The 19,782-nt window shown below is 36.3% G+C and overlaps 1 protein-coding gene across 1 annotated transcript; it reads right to left on the bottom strand.

Moving 5' to 3' along the window:
- Positions 1–11,213: 11,213 nt before the first annotated feature.
- Positions 11,214–18,770, bottom strand: LOC149829009 (enoyl-[acyl-carrier-protein] reductase [NADH] 1, chloroplastic-like). The gene is made up of 13 exons (XM_090017026.1): positions 18,542–18,770; positions 16,264–16,578; positions 15,194–15,303; positions 15,051–15,106; positions 14,873–14,957; positions 14,695–14,742; positions 12,900–12,974; positions 12,703–12,814; positions 12,199–12,250; positions 12,057–12,108; positions 11,906–11,963; positions 11,624–11,722; positions 11,214–11,547 (listed from the first exon to the last, which is right to left on the bottom strand). Exons 2-13 carry the CDS (start codon positions 16,535–16,537, stop codon positions 11,390–11,392), a joined length of 1,179 nt encoding a protein of 392 aa, XP_089873152.1. The 5' UTR covers positions 16,538–16,578; positions 18,542–18,770; the 3' UTR covers positions 11,214–11,389.
- Between the last annotated feature and the right edge of the window lie 1,012 nt (positions 18,771–19,782).

Here is a 19,782-nt window from a genome sequence, read left to right as displayed (position 1 = left end):
TCTTCCTGAAGGAAGGAAACCGGTTGGTTGTAAATGGGTTCTTAAGAAAAAATATAAAGCTAATGAATTTATAGACATATTTAAAGCAAGACTGGTTGTGAAAGGTTTTTCTCAAAAGGAATGGATTGATTATACGAAAACCTATTCGCCAGTTGTTAAATTTACATTCATCAGGATCATATTATCCATAGTTGCTCATTATGATATGAACATATGGCAGATGGATGTAAAGACTGTCTTCCTAAATGGTGACTTAAAAGAAGTTATATATATGACTCAGCCAGAAGGTTATGTCACAAATAATGATAAAGTATACAAGTTGAAAAAATCCTTATACGGGTTAAAGCAATCACCAAGACAATGGTATTTGGCTTTTCATATGGCCATAACAAAGATCGGATACGAACCAAATCAATTAGATTACTGTGTATATGTGTGGAAAAGTGAGAGTCTATTCTGTATTTTATCATTATATGTTAATGATATTATGTTGACTGATAATGATAATGAAAAGATAGTCAACACAAAAAAATGGTTATACACCAACTTTGAAATGAAAGATATGGGTGAAGCTTCTTATATCTTGAGAATTAAAATCACCCGAAACAGAGATTCAATGACTATTTTTCTAATTCAAGAAAGGTACATTGACTATATTCTAAAAGGATATAGAATGCATGACTCCAAACCCATTGGGACTCTAGTTGTAAAAGGAGTAAATTTAAGTAAAAGTGATTGCCCAAGTGAGGGCCAACAAAGTTTTGAAATTCCTTATGCTCAGGCTGTTGGAAGCCTAATATATGTGATGCTATGTACAAGACTTGACATAAGTTTTGTTGTAGGTCTTGTTAGCAGATATCAAAGTAATCCAGGATGATCTCATTGGCAAAATGTTAAAAGAATATTTTGATACTTAAAAGGCTCTAAAGGCTTACAACTGAGCTTTCAAGCTGACAACCTTGATCTGATTGGATACTCTGATGTTGACTTTGCAGGGTACAAAGATGACAACAAATCTACTTTTGGCTATATCTTCCTATTTGGAGGAGTTGTTGTTGCTTGGTCTTGTAAGAAACAGGGTTGTGTGGCTCAGCATACTCAAGAGGCTGAGTATATCGCGTGTAATGCAACCGCGACATTTGCAGTATGGATCAATAGGTTCATTAAAGACTTAAAGATAAATCTATTATGTGAACTTGTACAGATATATTGTGATAATCAAGTTGTCATTGCTTTAATGAAAAGTGAAGCTGATAGTTCCAAGAGCAAGCATATAATGGTAAAATATCACTACATACACGATATGATTGAGAATAATGAAATAGTTGTGGACTATCTTCCTACATTGGATATGGTAGTTGATCCCTTAACTAAAGGCATTTAAGAAGACTTGTTTACCAAGCATGTTGCTCGTATGGGATTGAGATATGTATGATTATGAAAGAAATCCTTAATGGAAAAATCTGTAATCAGTTCAAGGAAGCCCATGCTAGTGGAAGAAAACTGAGCATTCTTATGTCCAAGTGGGAGATGGTGTGTGTGGTCATGTGTTGCATGTTATGCTTATCCATGAGTAGGCCTGCTCATGGATAAGCAGAGTTAGTTTTACAAAGCATTTCAAAATGTATATTTTATCTTTATCAAAATCCTCGGACTCACCGTGATTCTCTCAACTAACTGTTGAGCCGAGAGAGAGAAACAGAAGGCTATAAGTACAAGGGACTCGACCCCTAAAACATACACACAGAGAAATCTAACTTTGTAAAGAGAGAGGCCTTCAAAGCAAACCTCAAAGTCGATATTCAATTATCCTCTTCCCCTTTTCTTCTCTCTTCTATAACTCGGGAACTTCAAACTGTTGTTGCTTCTTCTAGAGTTGCGTTTGCTGCCTCAGATCCAACAATAACGACTTCAACTCAAACCCGTTAAAAAGTGAAAAACTTTTTTTTTAAATATTTGCAAAATTATTCTCAAAGACTTGGGGCAGTTACAGTCATAACCAATCTGAGAACAATATGAAAAGAATATAAATAAATAAAAAAGTGAAGACACTCTATTACTAAAAAAACTGTCAAGCAGTCGTGTAACTCCCGTAGCTCCTTGTAGTAGTAGGTCCTCTCACTAGGTCTTAGAGGTTATAAAGAACATAAAAATAAGGGTGTCAGAATTATAGATCATGTGTACGAGCCTCTCTAATGAATCAAATAAGTAAAAAAAACACAAATAAGATTCATGCAACATTTTAAAGAGTGACAATTACAATAAATTCATTATTCAATTAATCAGGGAACAACTATTAAGCAATAAAAAACATTTATCATGCATTAGAAAATTATTATCATGCAATCATTAATATATCATAAATAAGAGAATATGTAAATATGCATGATGTTAATGCATTTGCGCACATGCATGAGTAACTTATTATCTTTTGTCAGATTTTCTTTTATATGCATGTCTCTATTAAATGCACGCATTCTTCTTTTTATTACCATAAGCCTCAAATACTGAAAACGAGTACAACATTTCTCAAGGTCAAGTTAGGTTCTCAGTTGTAGCTTAGCACGCAAATTGTATTTTATTATTTGATTTCATATTTATCCATCGATCGATATCAAAAATTAATATCATTCATCGGAGCATTAGAAATCAACATCTAATGTCGCAACACTAAAAAAATCAACATCCACTGATGGTGTTAGTTTCTTGGTACACCAATAACAAAAGTTATGTCTACACACCACCCCTAGGCAAAAGTTATGAAATCTCTCTAAAACCGTGGTCAGGAGGTGAACCACTTAGTTGGGTTTAGAGGCACAAACACACACGAAGTTTTAATATCCTTACGGTTTTCCATAACTGCAGTACAAGATTTCCACACTAAAGAAGGGACATTCAGGAAAAACGTAAATTATATTGTTCTCTTCTTTTTATTAAAAAAATAATTTATTTTAATTCTTTATTTTGTAATTCAACATACAAAACACCACAACATGTGTTTCACAAGTCAACATGTGAAACTCATCACGGAACCACAACCCATGGCAACATAGAACAATGCAATTAGTTCAATAAACATTAAGTTGATTTTTATGATGTATAAGAAAAAGCTAAACATGGAGGGTCACACGACCTACGATGATCCACTTTTAACTACCAATATATCTAAATGCAAAAATTATCATGTGCATTTTACTTATGCATTCATTTATCATATTTTCAAATGCACATTCACATATGCAAGACAAAAATGCACATGAATAACAATTTTCACGTGCATGTGTTCACATGATCTTGCAAAATATATATTTCTTTACATGAATCCTCTTATGCTCGTTATGTAAGCATCATGCAAATATGCATATACAGAATAACATAAATTTTTAGGATTTGCATAGGCCCACTACATGCACACGTGAGTAACACTGCATTAGAATTATCGGTCATGCATAATAAATCAATCATAAGCATGTGAAACCCAATTTTTAACTTGTGTACAACCTAATCCTTCATTATAGGCAAATTCTGGAAATAAGTACATCAAACTGAATTTTTTTTACGTTCAAATCAATGCATTTAATGTGAAAAATATGAATATTTATCATACTCAAATCTGAACCTCAACTATACATAAATCTGAACATAAACAACGAGATTCATAAACAGTTACATGATTATGCATTTAACCAGTCCATTAATATGTCATGTAATAGGCTGAAAATCAGCTATAAGACATGTTGAGATTTTTGTTATATAACAGGCCATGCATCAACTATATGACAAACTAAAAATCTACCCTATGTCAAGCCAATAATTCGGTCATGCACAGACCGAAAAATCAGAGTGTGCACAGGCCGAAAACGTAAGCATGTACAAGCCGAAATCTTGAGTATGTGCATTGCCCAATTTTTTTTCTTATGGGGACCCTGCCGAGCCAGTCAGCTAGGACTGAATAGTCCCAGTTCAGTCCAGCAGACTGAGTCGGCTGAGGCTCATAAAATTTTTATATATAGATATTTTTTTCTAATAACTAAATGCATTTATTATTATTTTTTTTTTAGTTTGTGTTGGGTCTGTATCCTACTGAACCTCACCCAGTCGGTTGGGTTCAAGGTTTACAAACACATGCCCAGTCAAACCAAGGGCTCGACTGGGCCTGTTAAAAATATAAATAAATCTTTTTTTTTACTCAAGCTGACCTGACTCAGCCCAGCCGACCTAGTCGGCTGGGGATTAAACCCTGCCCAGCTGATCCAATCGACTGGGCATAATCTGGCCAACTGCCTAGCCAACAGTGGATCGGCTTGGCCCAACACAATTAAAAAAATATTTTACCTAATAATAGTTTTTCTTTTACTTCAGCCTAAGATCCAATTTTGGATGATAAATTGAGAAAACTTTGTTTAATGAAGCCTAGCTTTCTGAAAGCCTCTTTGAAAGCCTGGTTTCATAAACACTCTGAAACCTAGTCTTCCTATTTGGGTGACAAGTGATAACCTATTGCCAACTTGGTTACATAAAAATTGTTGTTCGGGTGACAAGATAGGCATACTTCATTTTTCACCATAATCCTTAATAACAAGTAATTTTTAAAGAAAAGTTAACATTTTCATGATTGAAATTAAGGTCCTTCATCCAAGATAACCCAGTTCATCATGTCATTAGAACAAACATAGTTTATAAACATATTGCAATCTATTTCTAACTCATTCAAAAAAAAAATTGACAGGTACCCAGCCAAGCCGAATCAGTCAGCTGGGACTGAGCTATCCCAGTTCAGTCCAGCGGACTGAGTCGGTTGGAGACTCGCTTATATATATATATATATATATATATATATATATATATATATATATATATATATATATTCGGTATCTTATTTATTGCTGAAAAAAAAATACTTTAAGTTTGTCCATATCTGTCCACTAGTACAGTAGACAGATCTGTCCAAATCGGACAGAAAGGATAAGGGTCCAGATCTGCCCATCGTTACGATGGTCAAATCTGTTCACTCATTCCATGGAACATATCTGTCTAGATCGACCCCAAATATATACATATATACATAGTTTTCATATATGTATATATATATACATAAAAAGGAACACATAGATATATGCATGTATATTAGTATAGGAACCAAAAGCACATATTCTAAGCATGCATTCATCGATTTCCATGGATCGGAAGGTGAAAAACCAAAATAGAATCTATAATTATCTACAAATATTGCCTAAAGCTTATTTAGGCCCTTTTTCTCATCTGAAACAAGAGAAAACACTCATACCTTTTCTTGAAGATTAAAAAGACTGAAAAAAAAGATTTTGAAAGAACGAAAAAATAGACGGATGCCCGGAGAAGGTGGAGCATCCTCCTTCTTTTCTTCTTCTCCCTCTTCCCTTTTCCTTCTTCTTCCTCTTTCTCTCTCTTTTCCTCTTTCTTTCACTTTCTTTCCTTTCTTTTGGTTTAAATAGAAAGAATACCCCCTTATTTTTTCAGCACCTTCTATTGTGTGTTGGAGATTGGACTTCTCATATAGGAGTCCATCTCCAACACACTTTCCTATTCTCATAAAATTTTAATCTTTGACATTTTTTCAAACCTTTCTTTTGTTCCCATTTTTTTTGTTACTCCTTTTTATTTATTCTTGTCTTTTGGCAAGTGTGAACTCCTCTAGAGTCCCACCATTAGCAACTTTTGAAATTCATAATTAATTATAAATTAATTAATTATTTATTATTTATTACTAATTAAATATCCAAAAGCTTTCATAGAGTACCTTATCCCACTAGGAATTTTTTTTTACTTTAAATAACTTCAATTTAAACCTATATATTGAATTTAAAGTTATATTTTAATTTGATCTCGATTTTAGATCTGAACCCAGATCCATTATCGGAATCCATATCTAAAATTCATTTGAATCCTAAGCTAGATCAATTCCTTATTAATATGGGTCTTGAACTGAGTCCAGATCCATATTAATTTGGATTATAGGTATTGGATCCGATCCAATCCAAATCCAAACCTGACCCGTCGAGGTGGTCTTTTTTAGAAAAAATACAATTTTTTGGCCAACTATAGCCCGAATTCGAAAAAGTAAAATACCATTATACTCAGAATTTTGAAGCACATCTAACGATATAAAAATCAAATTTTGCCTCTGAAATCCACTAGAATTTAACTTGAATTTCACTCAAATTTTAGTTGGATTTAAAGGTCAAAAATAAAACTTTTTGTCACCTTTTAATTGACTCGTTTAGGTATTATTGATGAGACCCGAGCCAAGCCCAAACTTAAATATCACACCCTAACATCGAGGGTTCTACCTATATTTTTATAATATTTAGCCAAATTTTCAACAGTCTATGAATTTAACTAAGTATTAAAATACACAATATTATAGTAGGTGGCATCTTATACTCACCCTCAAGAAATTCGAGAAAACTTCACTATATATGTTAGGTCAAAATACCATCTCTAGTCATTTTCCCTCACAAAAATGACCCAGATGCATCAATATGCAGTGACCAATACCCTCTGATTTGGTCACAATGAGCAGAAAACCAAAATATGTACCCAAACTACCGGCCTTTTTAGAAAATCATAGAAAAATGGATAATGAATCCAAATCTCTACCGATAGACACGATTTTTGAATAAAAAAACTTCTAAAATAGAGCTTAATCAAAGCCCTAACTCAAATCATCAAACCCTTACCAAAGATGCAGTCAATGATGATGTCATCAGCATGAGTTTCAAGGCAACTCTAAGCCAGCAAGAATGAAGCTCCCTCCTTCAGATTCACCTTCTCACCATCTCTTTCTTGCTACAATCCTGATACCATATTAGAACTCAAGAAGGCTACAAGAGAGCAAAGGGCAATGGAAGATGAAGACTGGTAAAGAGAGTGAGGTTTCATTATATTCAATACTTTGAGAGAACTCTCTTACATGTTAAGAAGGTCGACTTCCTTTAGAGTACATCAAAGATGAAAGACAAGTATACCCCCCTTTACTATAGTGTATGTACATAATAACTTTATAAACTTACTTTGCACATGTTTATACTACTTTATATTACATATACTTTCCATAATGACGAGAAGATTAAGGATTGGTGGTTGGAACCAGTTCATAACCAATGGCCACCCTGTATTTCATAAGGAAAAGAAAACTTCAGGGCCAAGCTAAAAGAATGGAAGAAGGTAAAGACCAATGAAACACATAAATAATTTACCAATAGCTTGTCCCAGTATAACAAACATTGGTCAGTGAAGAATCATGCCCATATAGGACTTCTTGGTGGTTGAAACTAAGCAGCTTGTTCAAAGATCCACGGTTTGGTAGATAACAACAAAAATTAAGTGGAAATAAAGATCAAGGATCTGGTAGCTAAAAGAAGCAGAGTCAATACCAGTCTTTCACCATGGGCTTGCACATGGAAGAATCGATTAGTAAATGCTATAGAGATCTATTATTCATCTTTTAAACAATAAATTGCTATTTTACCTTGTCATGAAGTATAGTAAAGTTCACCAAGGAGTTGAACAAATTCGTGCTTGTTCTGTTCCATAAGGAAGAAATAATGATCATCATCACAATATTTCATCAAATACCACTTTAGCAAGCATCTTCAAAGTTATATAGTAGATTGTGGAGGCCATACCCGTGTGTTCATTTTATTGAAGTTGGGAGGTGGAGGATGGAAAAAAATATAGGTGTTTAGATCACTTCTCTGTGTGTGTTCTATTTCTGTGACACGATATATTGATTAGGAGTTTGGAAAAGTGAGCAAAAACATTTGTATGTTTACTTTAGCAAGCATCTTAAGTTATTTAATACCACTTTAGCAACCATCTTCAAAGTTATATACTAGATTGTGGAGGCCATACTTGTGTGTTCATTTTATTGAAGTTGGGAGGTGGAGGATGGAAAAAAATATAGGTGTTTAGATCACTTGTGTGTGTGTATATTGATTAGGAGTTTGGAAAAGCGAGCAAAAACATTGCAAGTTTATGCTATTATTGTTTAATGAAAACAAAAGCCATTTTTTGGTCTTCAAACACTTTAAAAAAGCTTTATGATTTATTTCCTGTTTTGATTTCCAAGACATTTGCGTCTGGTTTCCTGCTTTCTGTTCCACATGAGTGCAAAAAGAGTCGTTTTTCATTTTTGCTTCTCATTTCAGTTTCCCTTCCTGGCATCCTGGTATCAAACTATGATTTGCTTGGTTCACTTTGAATTAAAAATACTCAGGCCTGAGAAACATAGGGCCTAAACTAACATAGAAAGGTTTGGGTTCACCTGGTTTGAATCTCTTGTGTGGTTTGGACTGGGTCATACTATGCATGTATGAGAACATCACATTTAAAATGTGGTCAAACAAGGGACAGGCTATTGAAGCTTAAACTTTATAATTGCTTAGTCAAATTCACTTCGTAATGAGATAGATGGAATTTGTGCATGTTTTCAGGGTACTTGGTGGGAGTTCATATTAGAAAGGTAAACCCAATGTCAGATGTATATGTCCATTTAGTAAGATCAAAAGGTAGAGCTACCTAATTTATTTGGGAGTTCTGAAGTTTTGGAGTTTTAAAGGGTTTTATATAGTAAAGAATTGAGATACTTTTTATGGTTCTATTCCTAGTTAGTGTTCTTTGTCATAGCTCATACAATCAGGTGAAATGGATATAGCAGCTGAGTTTGTCTAATCATCTGTGGATATTTGCAACTGCATCACAACTCCATTTGGTTCATTAAAATTGTCAGTTTTTTCTCTTCACCATGCTGTTTTGGAAAACAATGTGGTTGACAACGTGTATTTATTCATTTGATGTTTAGAGGGTCCGATTTGGTGGTTTTCCCTTTTCAGCTAATGATGAACCAAGTAGGGGTTGGGGAGGAGTTGATGCCATGCAGTAGGGAAAGTGTTGCATATGCCAGCAGTTCTGCAACAGAGGCGTCTCACTACAAGCGATTCCCAGGCAATACTTACAATTCCTATTTGAAGGATAACAAGAAAACGTAGTCAGACCATTGAAGAAACTGTTGTGTAATAAAAAAACAACTGTTTTCCTGGAATTTGAGAGTCGTCACTTGCACGAACTATAGCAGAGGTTTTGGCTGATGAACAAAGGGTGCACCTGGTCAAAGTGTTTGTTTTGATCTGTTCTACAGCAAGCGTCTCTTATGAGTTTTTTGAATATATATTTTCTTGCTAAAGGGGGAATTTTGGCATCCATGCAGATATTATAAGAAAAAACAAAAGAGGATATGATTGTTGCCATGCATTGTGTAGTGCAAAAATCTGATTGTTGTATTTTGCTACCAAGACTTATTATTCTTGGACACCAACTACTGGAAAAATCTATATTTTGCTTTTTGTCTTGGTTTTGATTTCCTATCATTTTAGTCTTGTATGCCATCCTTTTCCTGCATTTGTATCCTCTTGTGATTCTCCACCCTGAAATAGGATCTCAAGCATGAGTTTATATTGCATTGCTTTGCTTTGAAGAGGAGCAGATTAAGCCAAGTCATTCTTAGGACATGATTCTATGTTTGCTTAAATTTTAATTTCTTTGTACCACATGCTTCATCAAATAGAGGTTTGCTTAAGCCTTATTATCCTTGTCCACAATATTGATGGGGCTTCAAATCCTAGGAAAATGGTTGAGATCTTATACAGGCAACCCTATTTGTCTATCGATATTGTCCACATTTCTCCTTTTTTTCGTTATGTGTATCTTCTGACGAGAACGCAATATGAACACAGTATCCATATCCATGTGTTTGGTCTTGTCCCGTCGTGTCACCAGGGGCACAAAGATACAGGTATGACTCGACCTTTGACATGCGTTTGAGGTGCATGTTTGAATTTGTTTTTTTTTTTTAAAATAGGACTTCATGACATGGTATGATTTAATTTTTTTAATCAATAAAAATATTTTTGATTAAAAATTAGTTTTATTGAAATGTTGTAAAAAACATTTAAAACTATTAAAATAATATCCATATTTGTCAGTATCCACATCCATGTGTCTGGTCTTGTCCCGCCGTGTCACCGGGGGCACAAGGCCAAAATGGCGTGTCCCTGTGATAGCAGTGTTTGGTGGCAATAGCGAATCGGCTAGCGATCAAAGAAGGCAAGATACAAGTAGCAAAGAGTGGGATCACTTACGAAATTGGAGAAAAGATCAAGCTTGCAAGGGTTCCCATTGAAGGGCACTCCAATGATCTGTGGGAACCGACATCTTAAGGTTCTAAGTTCCATCAAATGGTGGATCCCAAGTTGGCCAAAGCTGATAAAATGATTTGATATCCGGTATCCAGTTTGAAAAATACGGCACAACAGCTTTCTCAAGTGATATTAAACGTTTTTTATTACTGCAAAAAATCATGCAACATCAGTCTCCAACGTCTGACCACCTATGTTACAAAGATACTTAGAAAATATATAGGACATGAGGACTCTGAATTTTTAATAAACAAAAAACTATTTCTTTTATATTTTATAATGTTTTGAAATACATTTTACTAAAAGATTACTAAAAAGCATTAAAAATGATTAAAATACGAAATTAATATTTGTACGTATCCAGCTACATTTGCAGCCTAAACCCAGCTCATCATGGGCCAGGTACCTCATGAAATTCAACCCTGAACATCATGTCCTATATCTGGTACCCCTTGCCTGCTGATGCAAACGGACTGGATCCAGTATGAAACTTTTATGACTTTTGGCTATTCTAACCCGATCTGGATGCGACTTTCATATGTATTTAGCTGGCCCTGATCTGATCAGTTTGCATCCCAAATCTTAGCCTGAGAATCCAAAGCTAAATGGATCTTGATGGGGACTTCAATTGCTGCCTCTCTTATATGCACATCCACCTTTTTAACTTTTAATAGCCAGGCTCGTGTCAGAGAAGGAAGCCATTGCAAAACCGAATTGAAACTGAGAAACCTATTCAAGTGCTTATTGTCTGAAAGGACAGAAGCAGGTCATGAGCTTCATGGACATGCCAAACTACTATTTGGTGAAGCCTCAAACATAAAAAATATATAATAGCAATCCCCGTCTTCATGACAGGGTGACTGAGATGGCCCAACTTAAGCACAAGATGAAAGATTAAAACATTGTTTTAAGCAAGATGAAACATTACAAAATCATTGTTTCGTTTAAAGAAGAAAAATGCATAAAGCCTTGCAGTAATTGTGGTGAAAAATTCCAATTTAAATTTCTTCGTCATCTGTGCAGTTGCATTTCAGGTGGTGGTTTATGATCCACAAGGATGAAACCACTTTTTGATAGGAACTGCATTAAACGTGTTAACTTAAATAGGATTTTCTGGATTACATTAATAAGGCTCTGCTTGGGAACTGGTATGCCTAGTTTTCCTCGCTTTTAGGGATATCAAGCTCTGTAAAAATTGGGCTGTCCACTCCCACTCCCATGGCATGCAACCCATTGTCGACATAAGTGACAGTTCCGGTCATAGCCGAAGCCAATGGTGACGCTAAGAATGCAGCTACATTGCCAACCTCATCTGCCACATTTCCAAAGAAGAATAAATATCAATTATGAAAACTCTGAAAAAGTTTTTCTTCTCATGATCTGCGCACCTGCAAACAGTTCTTTCTGCAGTGGTGCATTGGCTAACGAGTAGTTGATCATCATGTCGATGAACCCAATGGCCTTCGCAGCACGACTTCCCAATGGGCCTGATAAAATTCATAGTACAACCATGTTAATCCTAGTAGTGTGCAAGATAGACAATTGAAACAGAAGATAAGCAACGATCAAATTATGGTAATAATAAACTACTTTTCTTCAGTAATGGATGGATGATTTCAAGGCCCTATGAATAAGGAGCCATCTCAAAATATCAGAATTAAAATATTTACCAGCAGATATGGTATTGACTCTAACTTTGTGCTTCCTTCCTGCTTCAAAAGCAAGCACCTGCAAACCAAGGAAAAGAAAGCCATGAGCTGAAGTCAAGCATACAGGTTCAGCATGCCTCCACAAAAGATGCTCGACTTTGGGGTAGCTTACTCTGGTGTCGCTCTCAAGGGCAGCCTTTGCTGAACTCATGCCGCCACCATATCTGATTGTTCCACAAGAAATAAATGGAAAGAAAACAATGCATCAAGCATTCATTAAATAAGAGCAGGTTGAAAGTTTTAACCATTAATACCCTGGAATGATCCGCTCAGATGCAATATATGTAAGAGATATTGATGAGCCACCTGCACAATGTAAATACTATGAGCACGCTAATTTTGTACACACACACATATATATATATATATACATACACCATAATGGCTTACATAAACCTGTGCAAGTGCATTTAATAATTTAAATAACATGCAAACATATTTCTTTCTGCAGGAAACTGTGCATACTGGCAATCAGAAGCAGTCAATAAAACTCAGAGATTTGCATGCTAAACCAACAAATCACAGCATATGCAACTGACAAAGGTAAAATATGTTTTCTTGAAAGGGCAACCGTCTAAGAAAAGGATGCTATGAAAGAGAAACTAATTAATTAAACCCTCAAAAAAGCAAGCACGTGGATGCCCATACACAACATTCATATATGCCACTGGGGAGAAACTCAGAGCTTCACAAGGAAACAGGAAAATGATCTATAAGATAAAAATAGCTGAAAAAGTGTTCAGACTGATATTACATACCTGGGTTCATTATTGGAAGAAAATGCTTAAGCAGAGAAACATAAGAATAGCTTGATGCAGAAATTGCTGCCAGGTAGCCCTTCCTTGAGGTTTCCAACAATGGCTTCTTGACCTAATTAAAAGTATTCTGTCTAAGAACTGGTGAATAGGAAAAAAAGAAGAAGAAAAACCATGACCAAATGAATGACAAACTGTACCTCTGGGCCATTAGCAAGAGAGTGAACAAGGATATCGATGGTTCCATAGTCATGTTTAACACATTCAGCTGCTTCCTGAGAAGATGAAACAATATTTGACAAAATTTGGTTAAATCATGAATATGACACCTAAATAAGCTACAATATTTAAAACATGTCAGCAAAAAAAAATATAGAAAGAGATTATTCAAATGCTTGATTTTAAGGTTAACAGCAGTTTTAATATCAAAGCAGCAATGCAGTCACGACCAGCTATCATGTGACCTCTTTTAAAGGCACAAAACATCTACATCTAGAGATAACCTGCAGACCTATGGTACCTGGACACTCCATTTTTCCCTCCATACCTGTGTTGACATGCATATCCCCGTGTCGACATGCGTCGACACCCGGACACACCATTTTACCCTCCGTACATACAAGTTTGCATTTAATTTATAATTTATAATTATATTTTCAGTATATAATACATATTTTAGATATAACATATATATTTAGATTATATTCAGTTTATTTTGAATTTATTTTGTATTTTTGTGATATTTAATATATATAGCCGTATCCCCGTACCCATATTTTTTGGAATTACCGCGTCGTACCCTCCGTACCCGTACCCATACCCGCACCTGTACCCAGGTGACATAGCTGCGCACAGTGTACTGGGTAACCACTCAACTATTGAGGCAGATTATGGCTGGTAAAAGCATAAATGAGATTAAGATTGACAATGTCAATGCAGTACAAACTGAATATAGACTTGGTAAGTGACTTATAAACAAGAAAATAGAAAACATGCAAAAGACTTGGAATAAACTAAGGAAAACAAGGGAGAAAATCTAAGTCACAAGGACTCGGCTAAAAGGTTGACGCACCCGCGTCGACACGCCCCGACACGGGTGCGGCTTCGGACACGGGGCAGACAAGGTCAACTAAGTGTCGAACTCGGTCAACACACCGGGGTCGAGTCTGTCCACATTTTTGGACTCGGTCAACTTTGACCGAGTCTATTTTTGTCCATTTATGATTGTTATATATATATATATATATTTATTGTTATTATTGTTATATATATTTTGTCAACTTTGAGCTTTAAAATTTACAATCTTATTATTGTTATATATATATATAGCTGTGTCCCCGTGTCCAAAATTTTTTAAATTGCTCCACACCCGTGTCGCACCCGTACCCGTACCCGCGCCCATGTGACATAGGAGAAAATCAACTTGGCTAAGGTTCGTGCATGGACTACCCAAATGACTCGAGTTATTCCAGAAACAGTAAAATATGCCATCTGCTACAACAACCAGACATCGCATGGAATAAACCAATACTTTGTAAAAACAACATAGCCAAACAATATAGTGGGTTTCAGAAGTTGTTTTAAGGCTTTGTTTGGGAGCCGATGTTGGAGATGAGATGAGAGGGGTGATGGGAGTGAAAAAGAAAATGGGTGATGAGAGTTGAGTTTTCAACTACATCCTCGTAAGGTGGTTGGAAAAGGTCTATCTCTACTCTCCTCCACTCACATCACCCTTCCCATCTTCCCAAAACCTGGCTTCTGAACACCAATGATGGTAAATGGGGTAGGCAGCACTTATTATCTCCCATCCCATCTCCAGCTCCCAAACAGAGCCTAAGTTGCAAGCAACAGGACCCTTTAAGTTCATTATGCATCTTACCATGAAAAATCAGTGTCCGCCCAGAATTGAACCCAAAAGAAACAAAAAGGTCTAAGATAAGTAGTAGCAATAAAAGGCAGAATATACTACTCAATGACCAAAGCGAAATCACACACCTGAACAGTCCAATTTGAGGACCCAGCATATCTCTTGTTTGTTTTAACCTGGACATATATCATCAATCCAGTAATTCAGCATATTCGTCCAACAGATTCTAATTGTAGCAAAAAAAGATACACAAGAGAATACACATGCTACATGTCAAGAAACAAAGAATCATGTTTTGAACCCTACATCTACAGGAACATCCTCAGGGCAATCATAAACTGCATCCAAAGCATAAACTTTCGCTATCTCCATCAGAGAACCATTTGGCAATCTGCCAAATAAAAGCATAAAAACATGAAGATCAACAGAAGCAGTCTTTCACTGAAAAGGAAAAAAGAACCAAAATAAGAACATGAATCCTTACACACGTGACTCATCAAATTTTCCACGTCTCAAGCTTGTCTCAAAAATATTTAGTGCCTGAGAAATTACAAGGAATTAGGCATGGAATGATTTTATTCACATTGTAGACCACCTAATATATAAACAAAAAACAATTTGACTTACAGGTACCCAAGTTCCAACCAGGATCTCAGCCCCAGCAGCAGCAAGTGCTTTGGCAATTGCCCAACCATAACCACTGGCGTCAGCAACTCCAGCAATGAATGCCCTTTTACCTGAAATTTACAAAACACTAGGAGTCAAAAAAGACAAAAAATCCAGGGACTCTCACGAACTCTTGATGGTAACAAAGAGGAAAGGATTTAGCCATCTTTATAGACTCCTAAGAACAATATAAAGAAAGTATAGAGAGTGCAAAGCAAAGGTGATAAGCAGTCTCCTAAGAAGCAGAAGAGTCCTATTTACTTGTAACAACCTCAATTACAAGAAAATCATCCCCAGCAAAGCTAATCCTCATTTACCTAAGTTGTCCTACCATAGAAAAAGTAGTACATGTTGAATCCACACATCGATTGAAGAAACTAAGAGGCCTTGTCATGGAAATAGTGATGATTATGGTTAAGCCAGAAATAACACGATGAGGACATCCAATGGTTGACCCAGTTCTTTACTTTTCCCTTCATCCAGCACCTAAGTAGGAAGCTACCGGTGCTCCAATTGTCTGACCATCAATTACATGTTCTGACCAAGCATACTAAAAAGCACCCTCAAGCCTTGGCATCTGGTGAACAAAAGTACACTAAGATGCAAGCAAGCAGTCTATCTGGCAAAGGTCATGTTGTTCACAATCAAAGTGCTTCCCATTTAAGACTAGTTAAGAGAAGCTCGATAGCAACTTCTTCAGTTTTTTCTTTTAATTTTGATAACTGGGTTTGACTCAAAATATTCAGAAAAAAAAAGTTAAAAAAAAACATCTGTACATCAAAATCCCATAGGAGTGATTGAATCGATTAAACACAAAATTGACACAACAGAGAATCCAGATGAGGTTGCTTGAAAAGAAAATGTTCCTCCAATTTTTTATACTAAACCCAACACGGATCATACTAAACAAATAACAAGTTTCCATGGCTTGACTTCTTTCATGCATCTCATACCAGTCATTATAGATATTTCCTTGACAAAAGAACTGTATTACTTGTAGAGGAAAGTAACTGACAGATGTATCGTCTGACCTCTAAGATCGATAGGTAAACCATAAGTGGAAGCATTTCCATCTGCACTAGACATGGCCTTTGTCACAGCCCTATTGTGCTTCCTGGCCTGATTTTCATAGCTCCGATACAGTGGACGCACTGATGATATAAATGAAGAACTTGAAAGCTTGGCCATATAATCTCCACCCAAATCAGCTCTAACCAATGCAAACCGTGGCTTCCGAAGCTTTCCGGGGGAAACACAAGGACTGGCCATTGCCATTTGAAACTTTGATGTTGTTGCTGCAGCCATCCTCAACTGACCAAAAGTAATCTAAATAACTATAGAAAAACCTGTTACAAGATCAAAATGAGTCACATTTTTTGGGTCAGACAGAGTTACTCCAATACAGAATCAAAATATGCAATTGAAAAGAAAATTCTCCAACAACAACAACAACTACGCCTTCATCCCAAAACAATTGGGGTCAGCGATATGAACCAAAAAAGAAATTCATTTTGGGTCTTCCACATGAATCCTTTTCCTCCAATCATTTCTATCCAACGCCATGTCCTCGGTGAGGTTCAAAGCATTCATATCCTTTCCTATCATCTCCATCCAAGTCTTCCTAGGCCTACCCCGACCTCTTTTAACTAATATATTTTCCCATTTCTCCAACCTTCTAACTGGAGCATCATTAGGCCTTCGCCGAATATGTCCAAACCACCGTAAACGATTCTCTCGCATCTTATTTTCAATGGGTGCAACACCTACCTTCTTACGTATCTTTTCGTTCCGAATCTTATCTTTTATTGTATTTCCACACATCCATCTAAGCATCCGCATCTCAGCTACACTCATTTTTTGAATATGATGTCTCTTGGCAGCCCAACATTCCGTACCATATAGTAAAGCGGGTCTAATAGTCGTCCTATAAAACTTTCCCTTCAACCGCAATGGCATTCTACGATCACACAGCACTCTAGTAGCACTTTTCCATTTCATCCACCCAACCTTTATCCTATGATTTACATCTCCATCAATTTCTCCATACTTTTGAATGATGGATCCCAAATATTTGAAATAATCATTCACCGGTATATCTTGCTCACCAAGCTTCACTACACTCCCATCACTACTTCGTTGCTTACTAAACCGACATTCCATATATTCAGTCTTACTCTTACTCAACTGGCTTGACCTATAACTGTAGAAATTGTGAATAGAAAGTTCAGAAGCACTTAGAAATTGAAGAGTATGGATTCAAAGTAGAAAACTAGTCGGGAAAGTTTAAGCAGATGCCAAGACAAGATTAGCGAAACCATGAAGAAAACTGCCAAAGCAGAGAAATTACAAAATCACAAGCCAAAACACAATACATGTATACAAAAAGTGCGTAAAATTTCCTACACAATTACGAAACGCAAAACTTGAAAAGCATGCCGAACACAGTGGTGCAAGAACAACCAACGATTTTTCCTATGCATGCTCAAGAATCCGAAGAAAACGAACAAGAGAATTAAGAAAAAGGAAACAGATTAATTAGCTGCGGCATGGTTCTGTATCGATTGATAGGTAGATATTCAGCAGATCAGCATATTAGACGCAAATGCGGAACATTTTTCAACTGCGGCCTAGTAAATAGAAAATCGATGGACTTTTCAAACAATTGCAGGCCCCATATTTTGTCAAAATCTGGCGTTAATACATAAGAAAAAAAGAAGAAGAAATAAGAATCCGCATGACATCATCTTCAAGTATTTGTCAAAATCTGGCGTTAACACTTTTAAAAAAAAAGTTAAGCATCCAAATGAACATCATCTTCAAGCAAGAATCTTACCGGAATCCACAGAGTCAAAAAACATGATTTTGCGCAAACATCCGAGAAAAAAATAAAAAAAAATTTAAGCACTTCGTTCGAGATTCATCCTAACGCATCACAGAAACTCCAAACAAGCGAAATCCAGCACAAATTTCATGTATTTCATGGTCACCTACATCCATACGAATCTGAGAGGAGAACGGGAATTAACCCCTACTTTACTCAAACGTGCATAGAGATCGGGCCGTTATTTCTCTACATTTACCTTTCTGAGCATCATTTCAAGTAAGAATCTTACTGAAAGCCACAGAAGGTGAAAAAAAAACACGATTTTGCACAAAAATCCGAGAGAAAAACCAAAACCGAAGCACTTCAAGCAAAATCCATCCTAATGCATCACAGAAACTCAAACGAACAAAATCCTAGTCTAGTTCCGTCTATTTTTTTTCCATATCTATACGAATCTGAGAGAAAAATGAAGATTAATCACCCACTTTACTCCAATGTACGTCGAGATCAGGCGATTTGCTCTAATTTTACTTCTCTAGCAAGAGAAATCCCTCTTTTTTTCGCCGCTTCTGGGTATTCTCCAAGCCGATAGGCGATAGAGCCAGAATAGAGGAGCTTGCCTTTAGAGAGAGCTCTATCCACCCCGTTCCTATCGCCGAGACTCAGCCTTTTTCTGCAGAGCTCTCCGTGTACCCCTCACTCCAAGAGTGTGTCGATGCAACCGAGGGATGCCCGTCGTTTAACAACTCAACAGTATCCGAGCCGTGCGTTCTTTTAGATCAACGGCCAGGGAGCGAAGATCCAGACTAGGGCGATTCAAACGAAGATGAGAGGGACAGAGAGGGAAAACGGGAGCTGAGTGAGAGGATAAAAAGAGGATAACGGAGGAGGTAAAAAAAACAAAAAACTAAAATAAAAATGGGATGCGGAAAATTTTATTTGTCTTCTCACGGGGAAGACGTTTAAAACGACACTTTTGCAGCTGTTTTTTTTTTCTCGTGTGTTTTGAAATTTTTGTTTTTCTCGCATTTTTAAAAGTAAACAAAACTTACAATACAAAAGATATAATAAAAGGAATAAAAAAGTTAATACTGTAAAAATAAGATAAACATTTTTCTTAATCTTTTAACCATTAAAAAACGTAAATATCACAAGGTATTCAATTTTAAAGGGTGAATTTGCTACATTTTCAATATAACACAAGTTCACACGATATATTAAAGGTTTAAACAATTGGCTTGTGGGCATCGGTAGATGGCCTGAACTTCTCATAAAAGCGTGCAACATTTTTTGTGTGCTGCTGCACCTAATCATCATCATCTTTAAAATACAGTTACGGGGCACTTAAGAGCACGTGAGCGGGATGAAACATAAATCACAACAAACGTTGGACACTGCGGATGCGCAGAAACGAAGAGAACAGAGACGGGAAAAATAAATTTAAAAAAAAAATGGGCGAAGGAGGGTGACCCTCTCTCTTTCTTGTGCACCGGCCAGAGGGGCGAAGGGGCCGGCGTAGGGGCAGCAGTGAAATCGGCAGTGGTGAGGCTGGCGGATGGAGGCCAACGGCGAGCTCTCACTCTCTTGCCCCGTTTTCTTCTTTCTTTCCCTTCCTCGTTCATCTCTTTTTCTGTTTTTCCCCCTTCTTCTTCTTCTTCTTCTTGATTAGTTATTTTTTTTCCTTTGATTTTAGTTTATTAGGTTAGATCTTCAAAATAATTAGAGT

Source organism: Nuphar pumila, chromosome 9 (genome assembly GCF_984573655.1).
Source record: "Nuphar pumila chromosome 9, dmNupPumi1.hap1.1, whole genome shotgun sequence".
Taxonomy (NCBI): Eukaryota; Viridiplantae; Streptophyta; class Magnoliopsida; order Nymphaeales; family Nymphaeaceae; genus Nuphar; species Nuphar pumila.
This window is presented reverse-complemented; position numbering and strand designations above follow the sequence as displayed.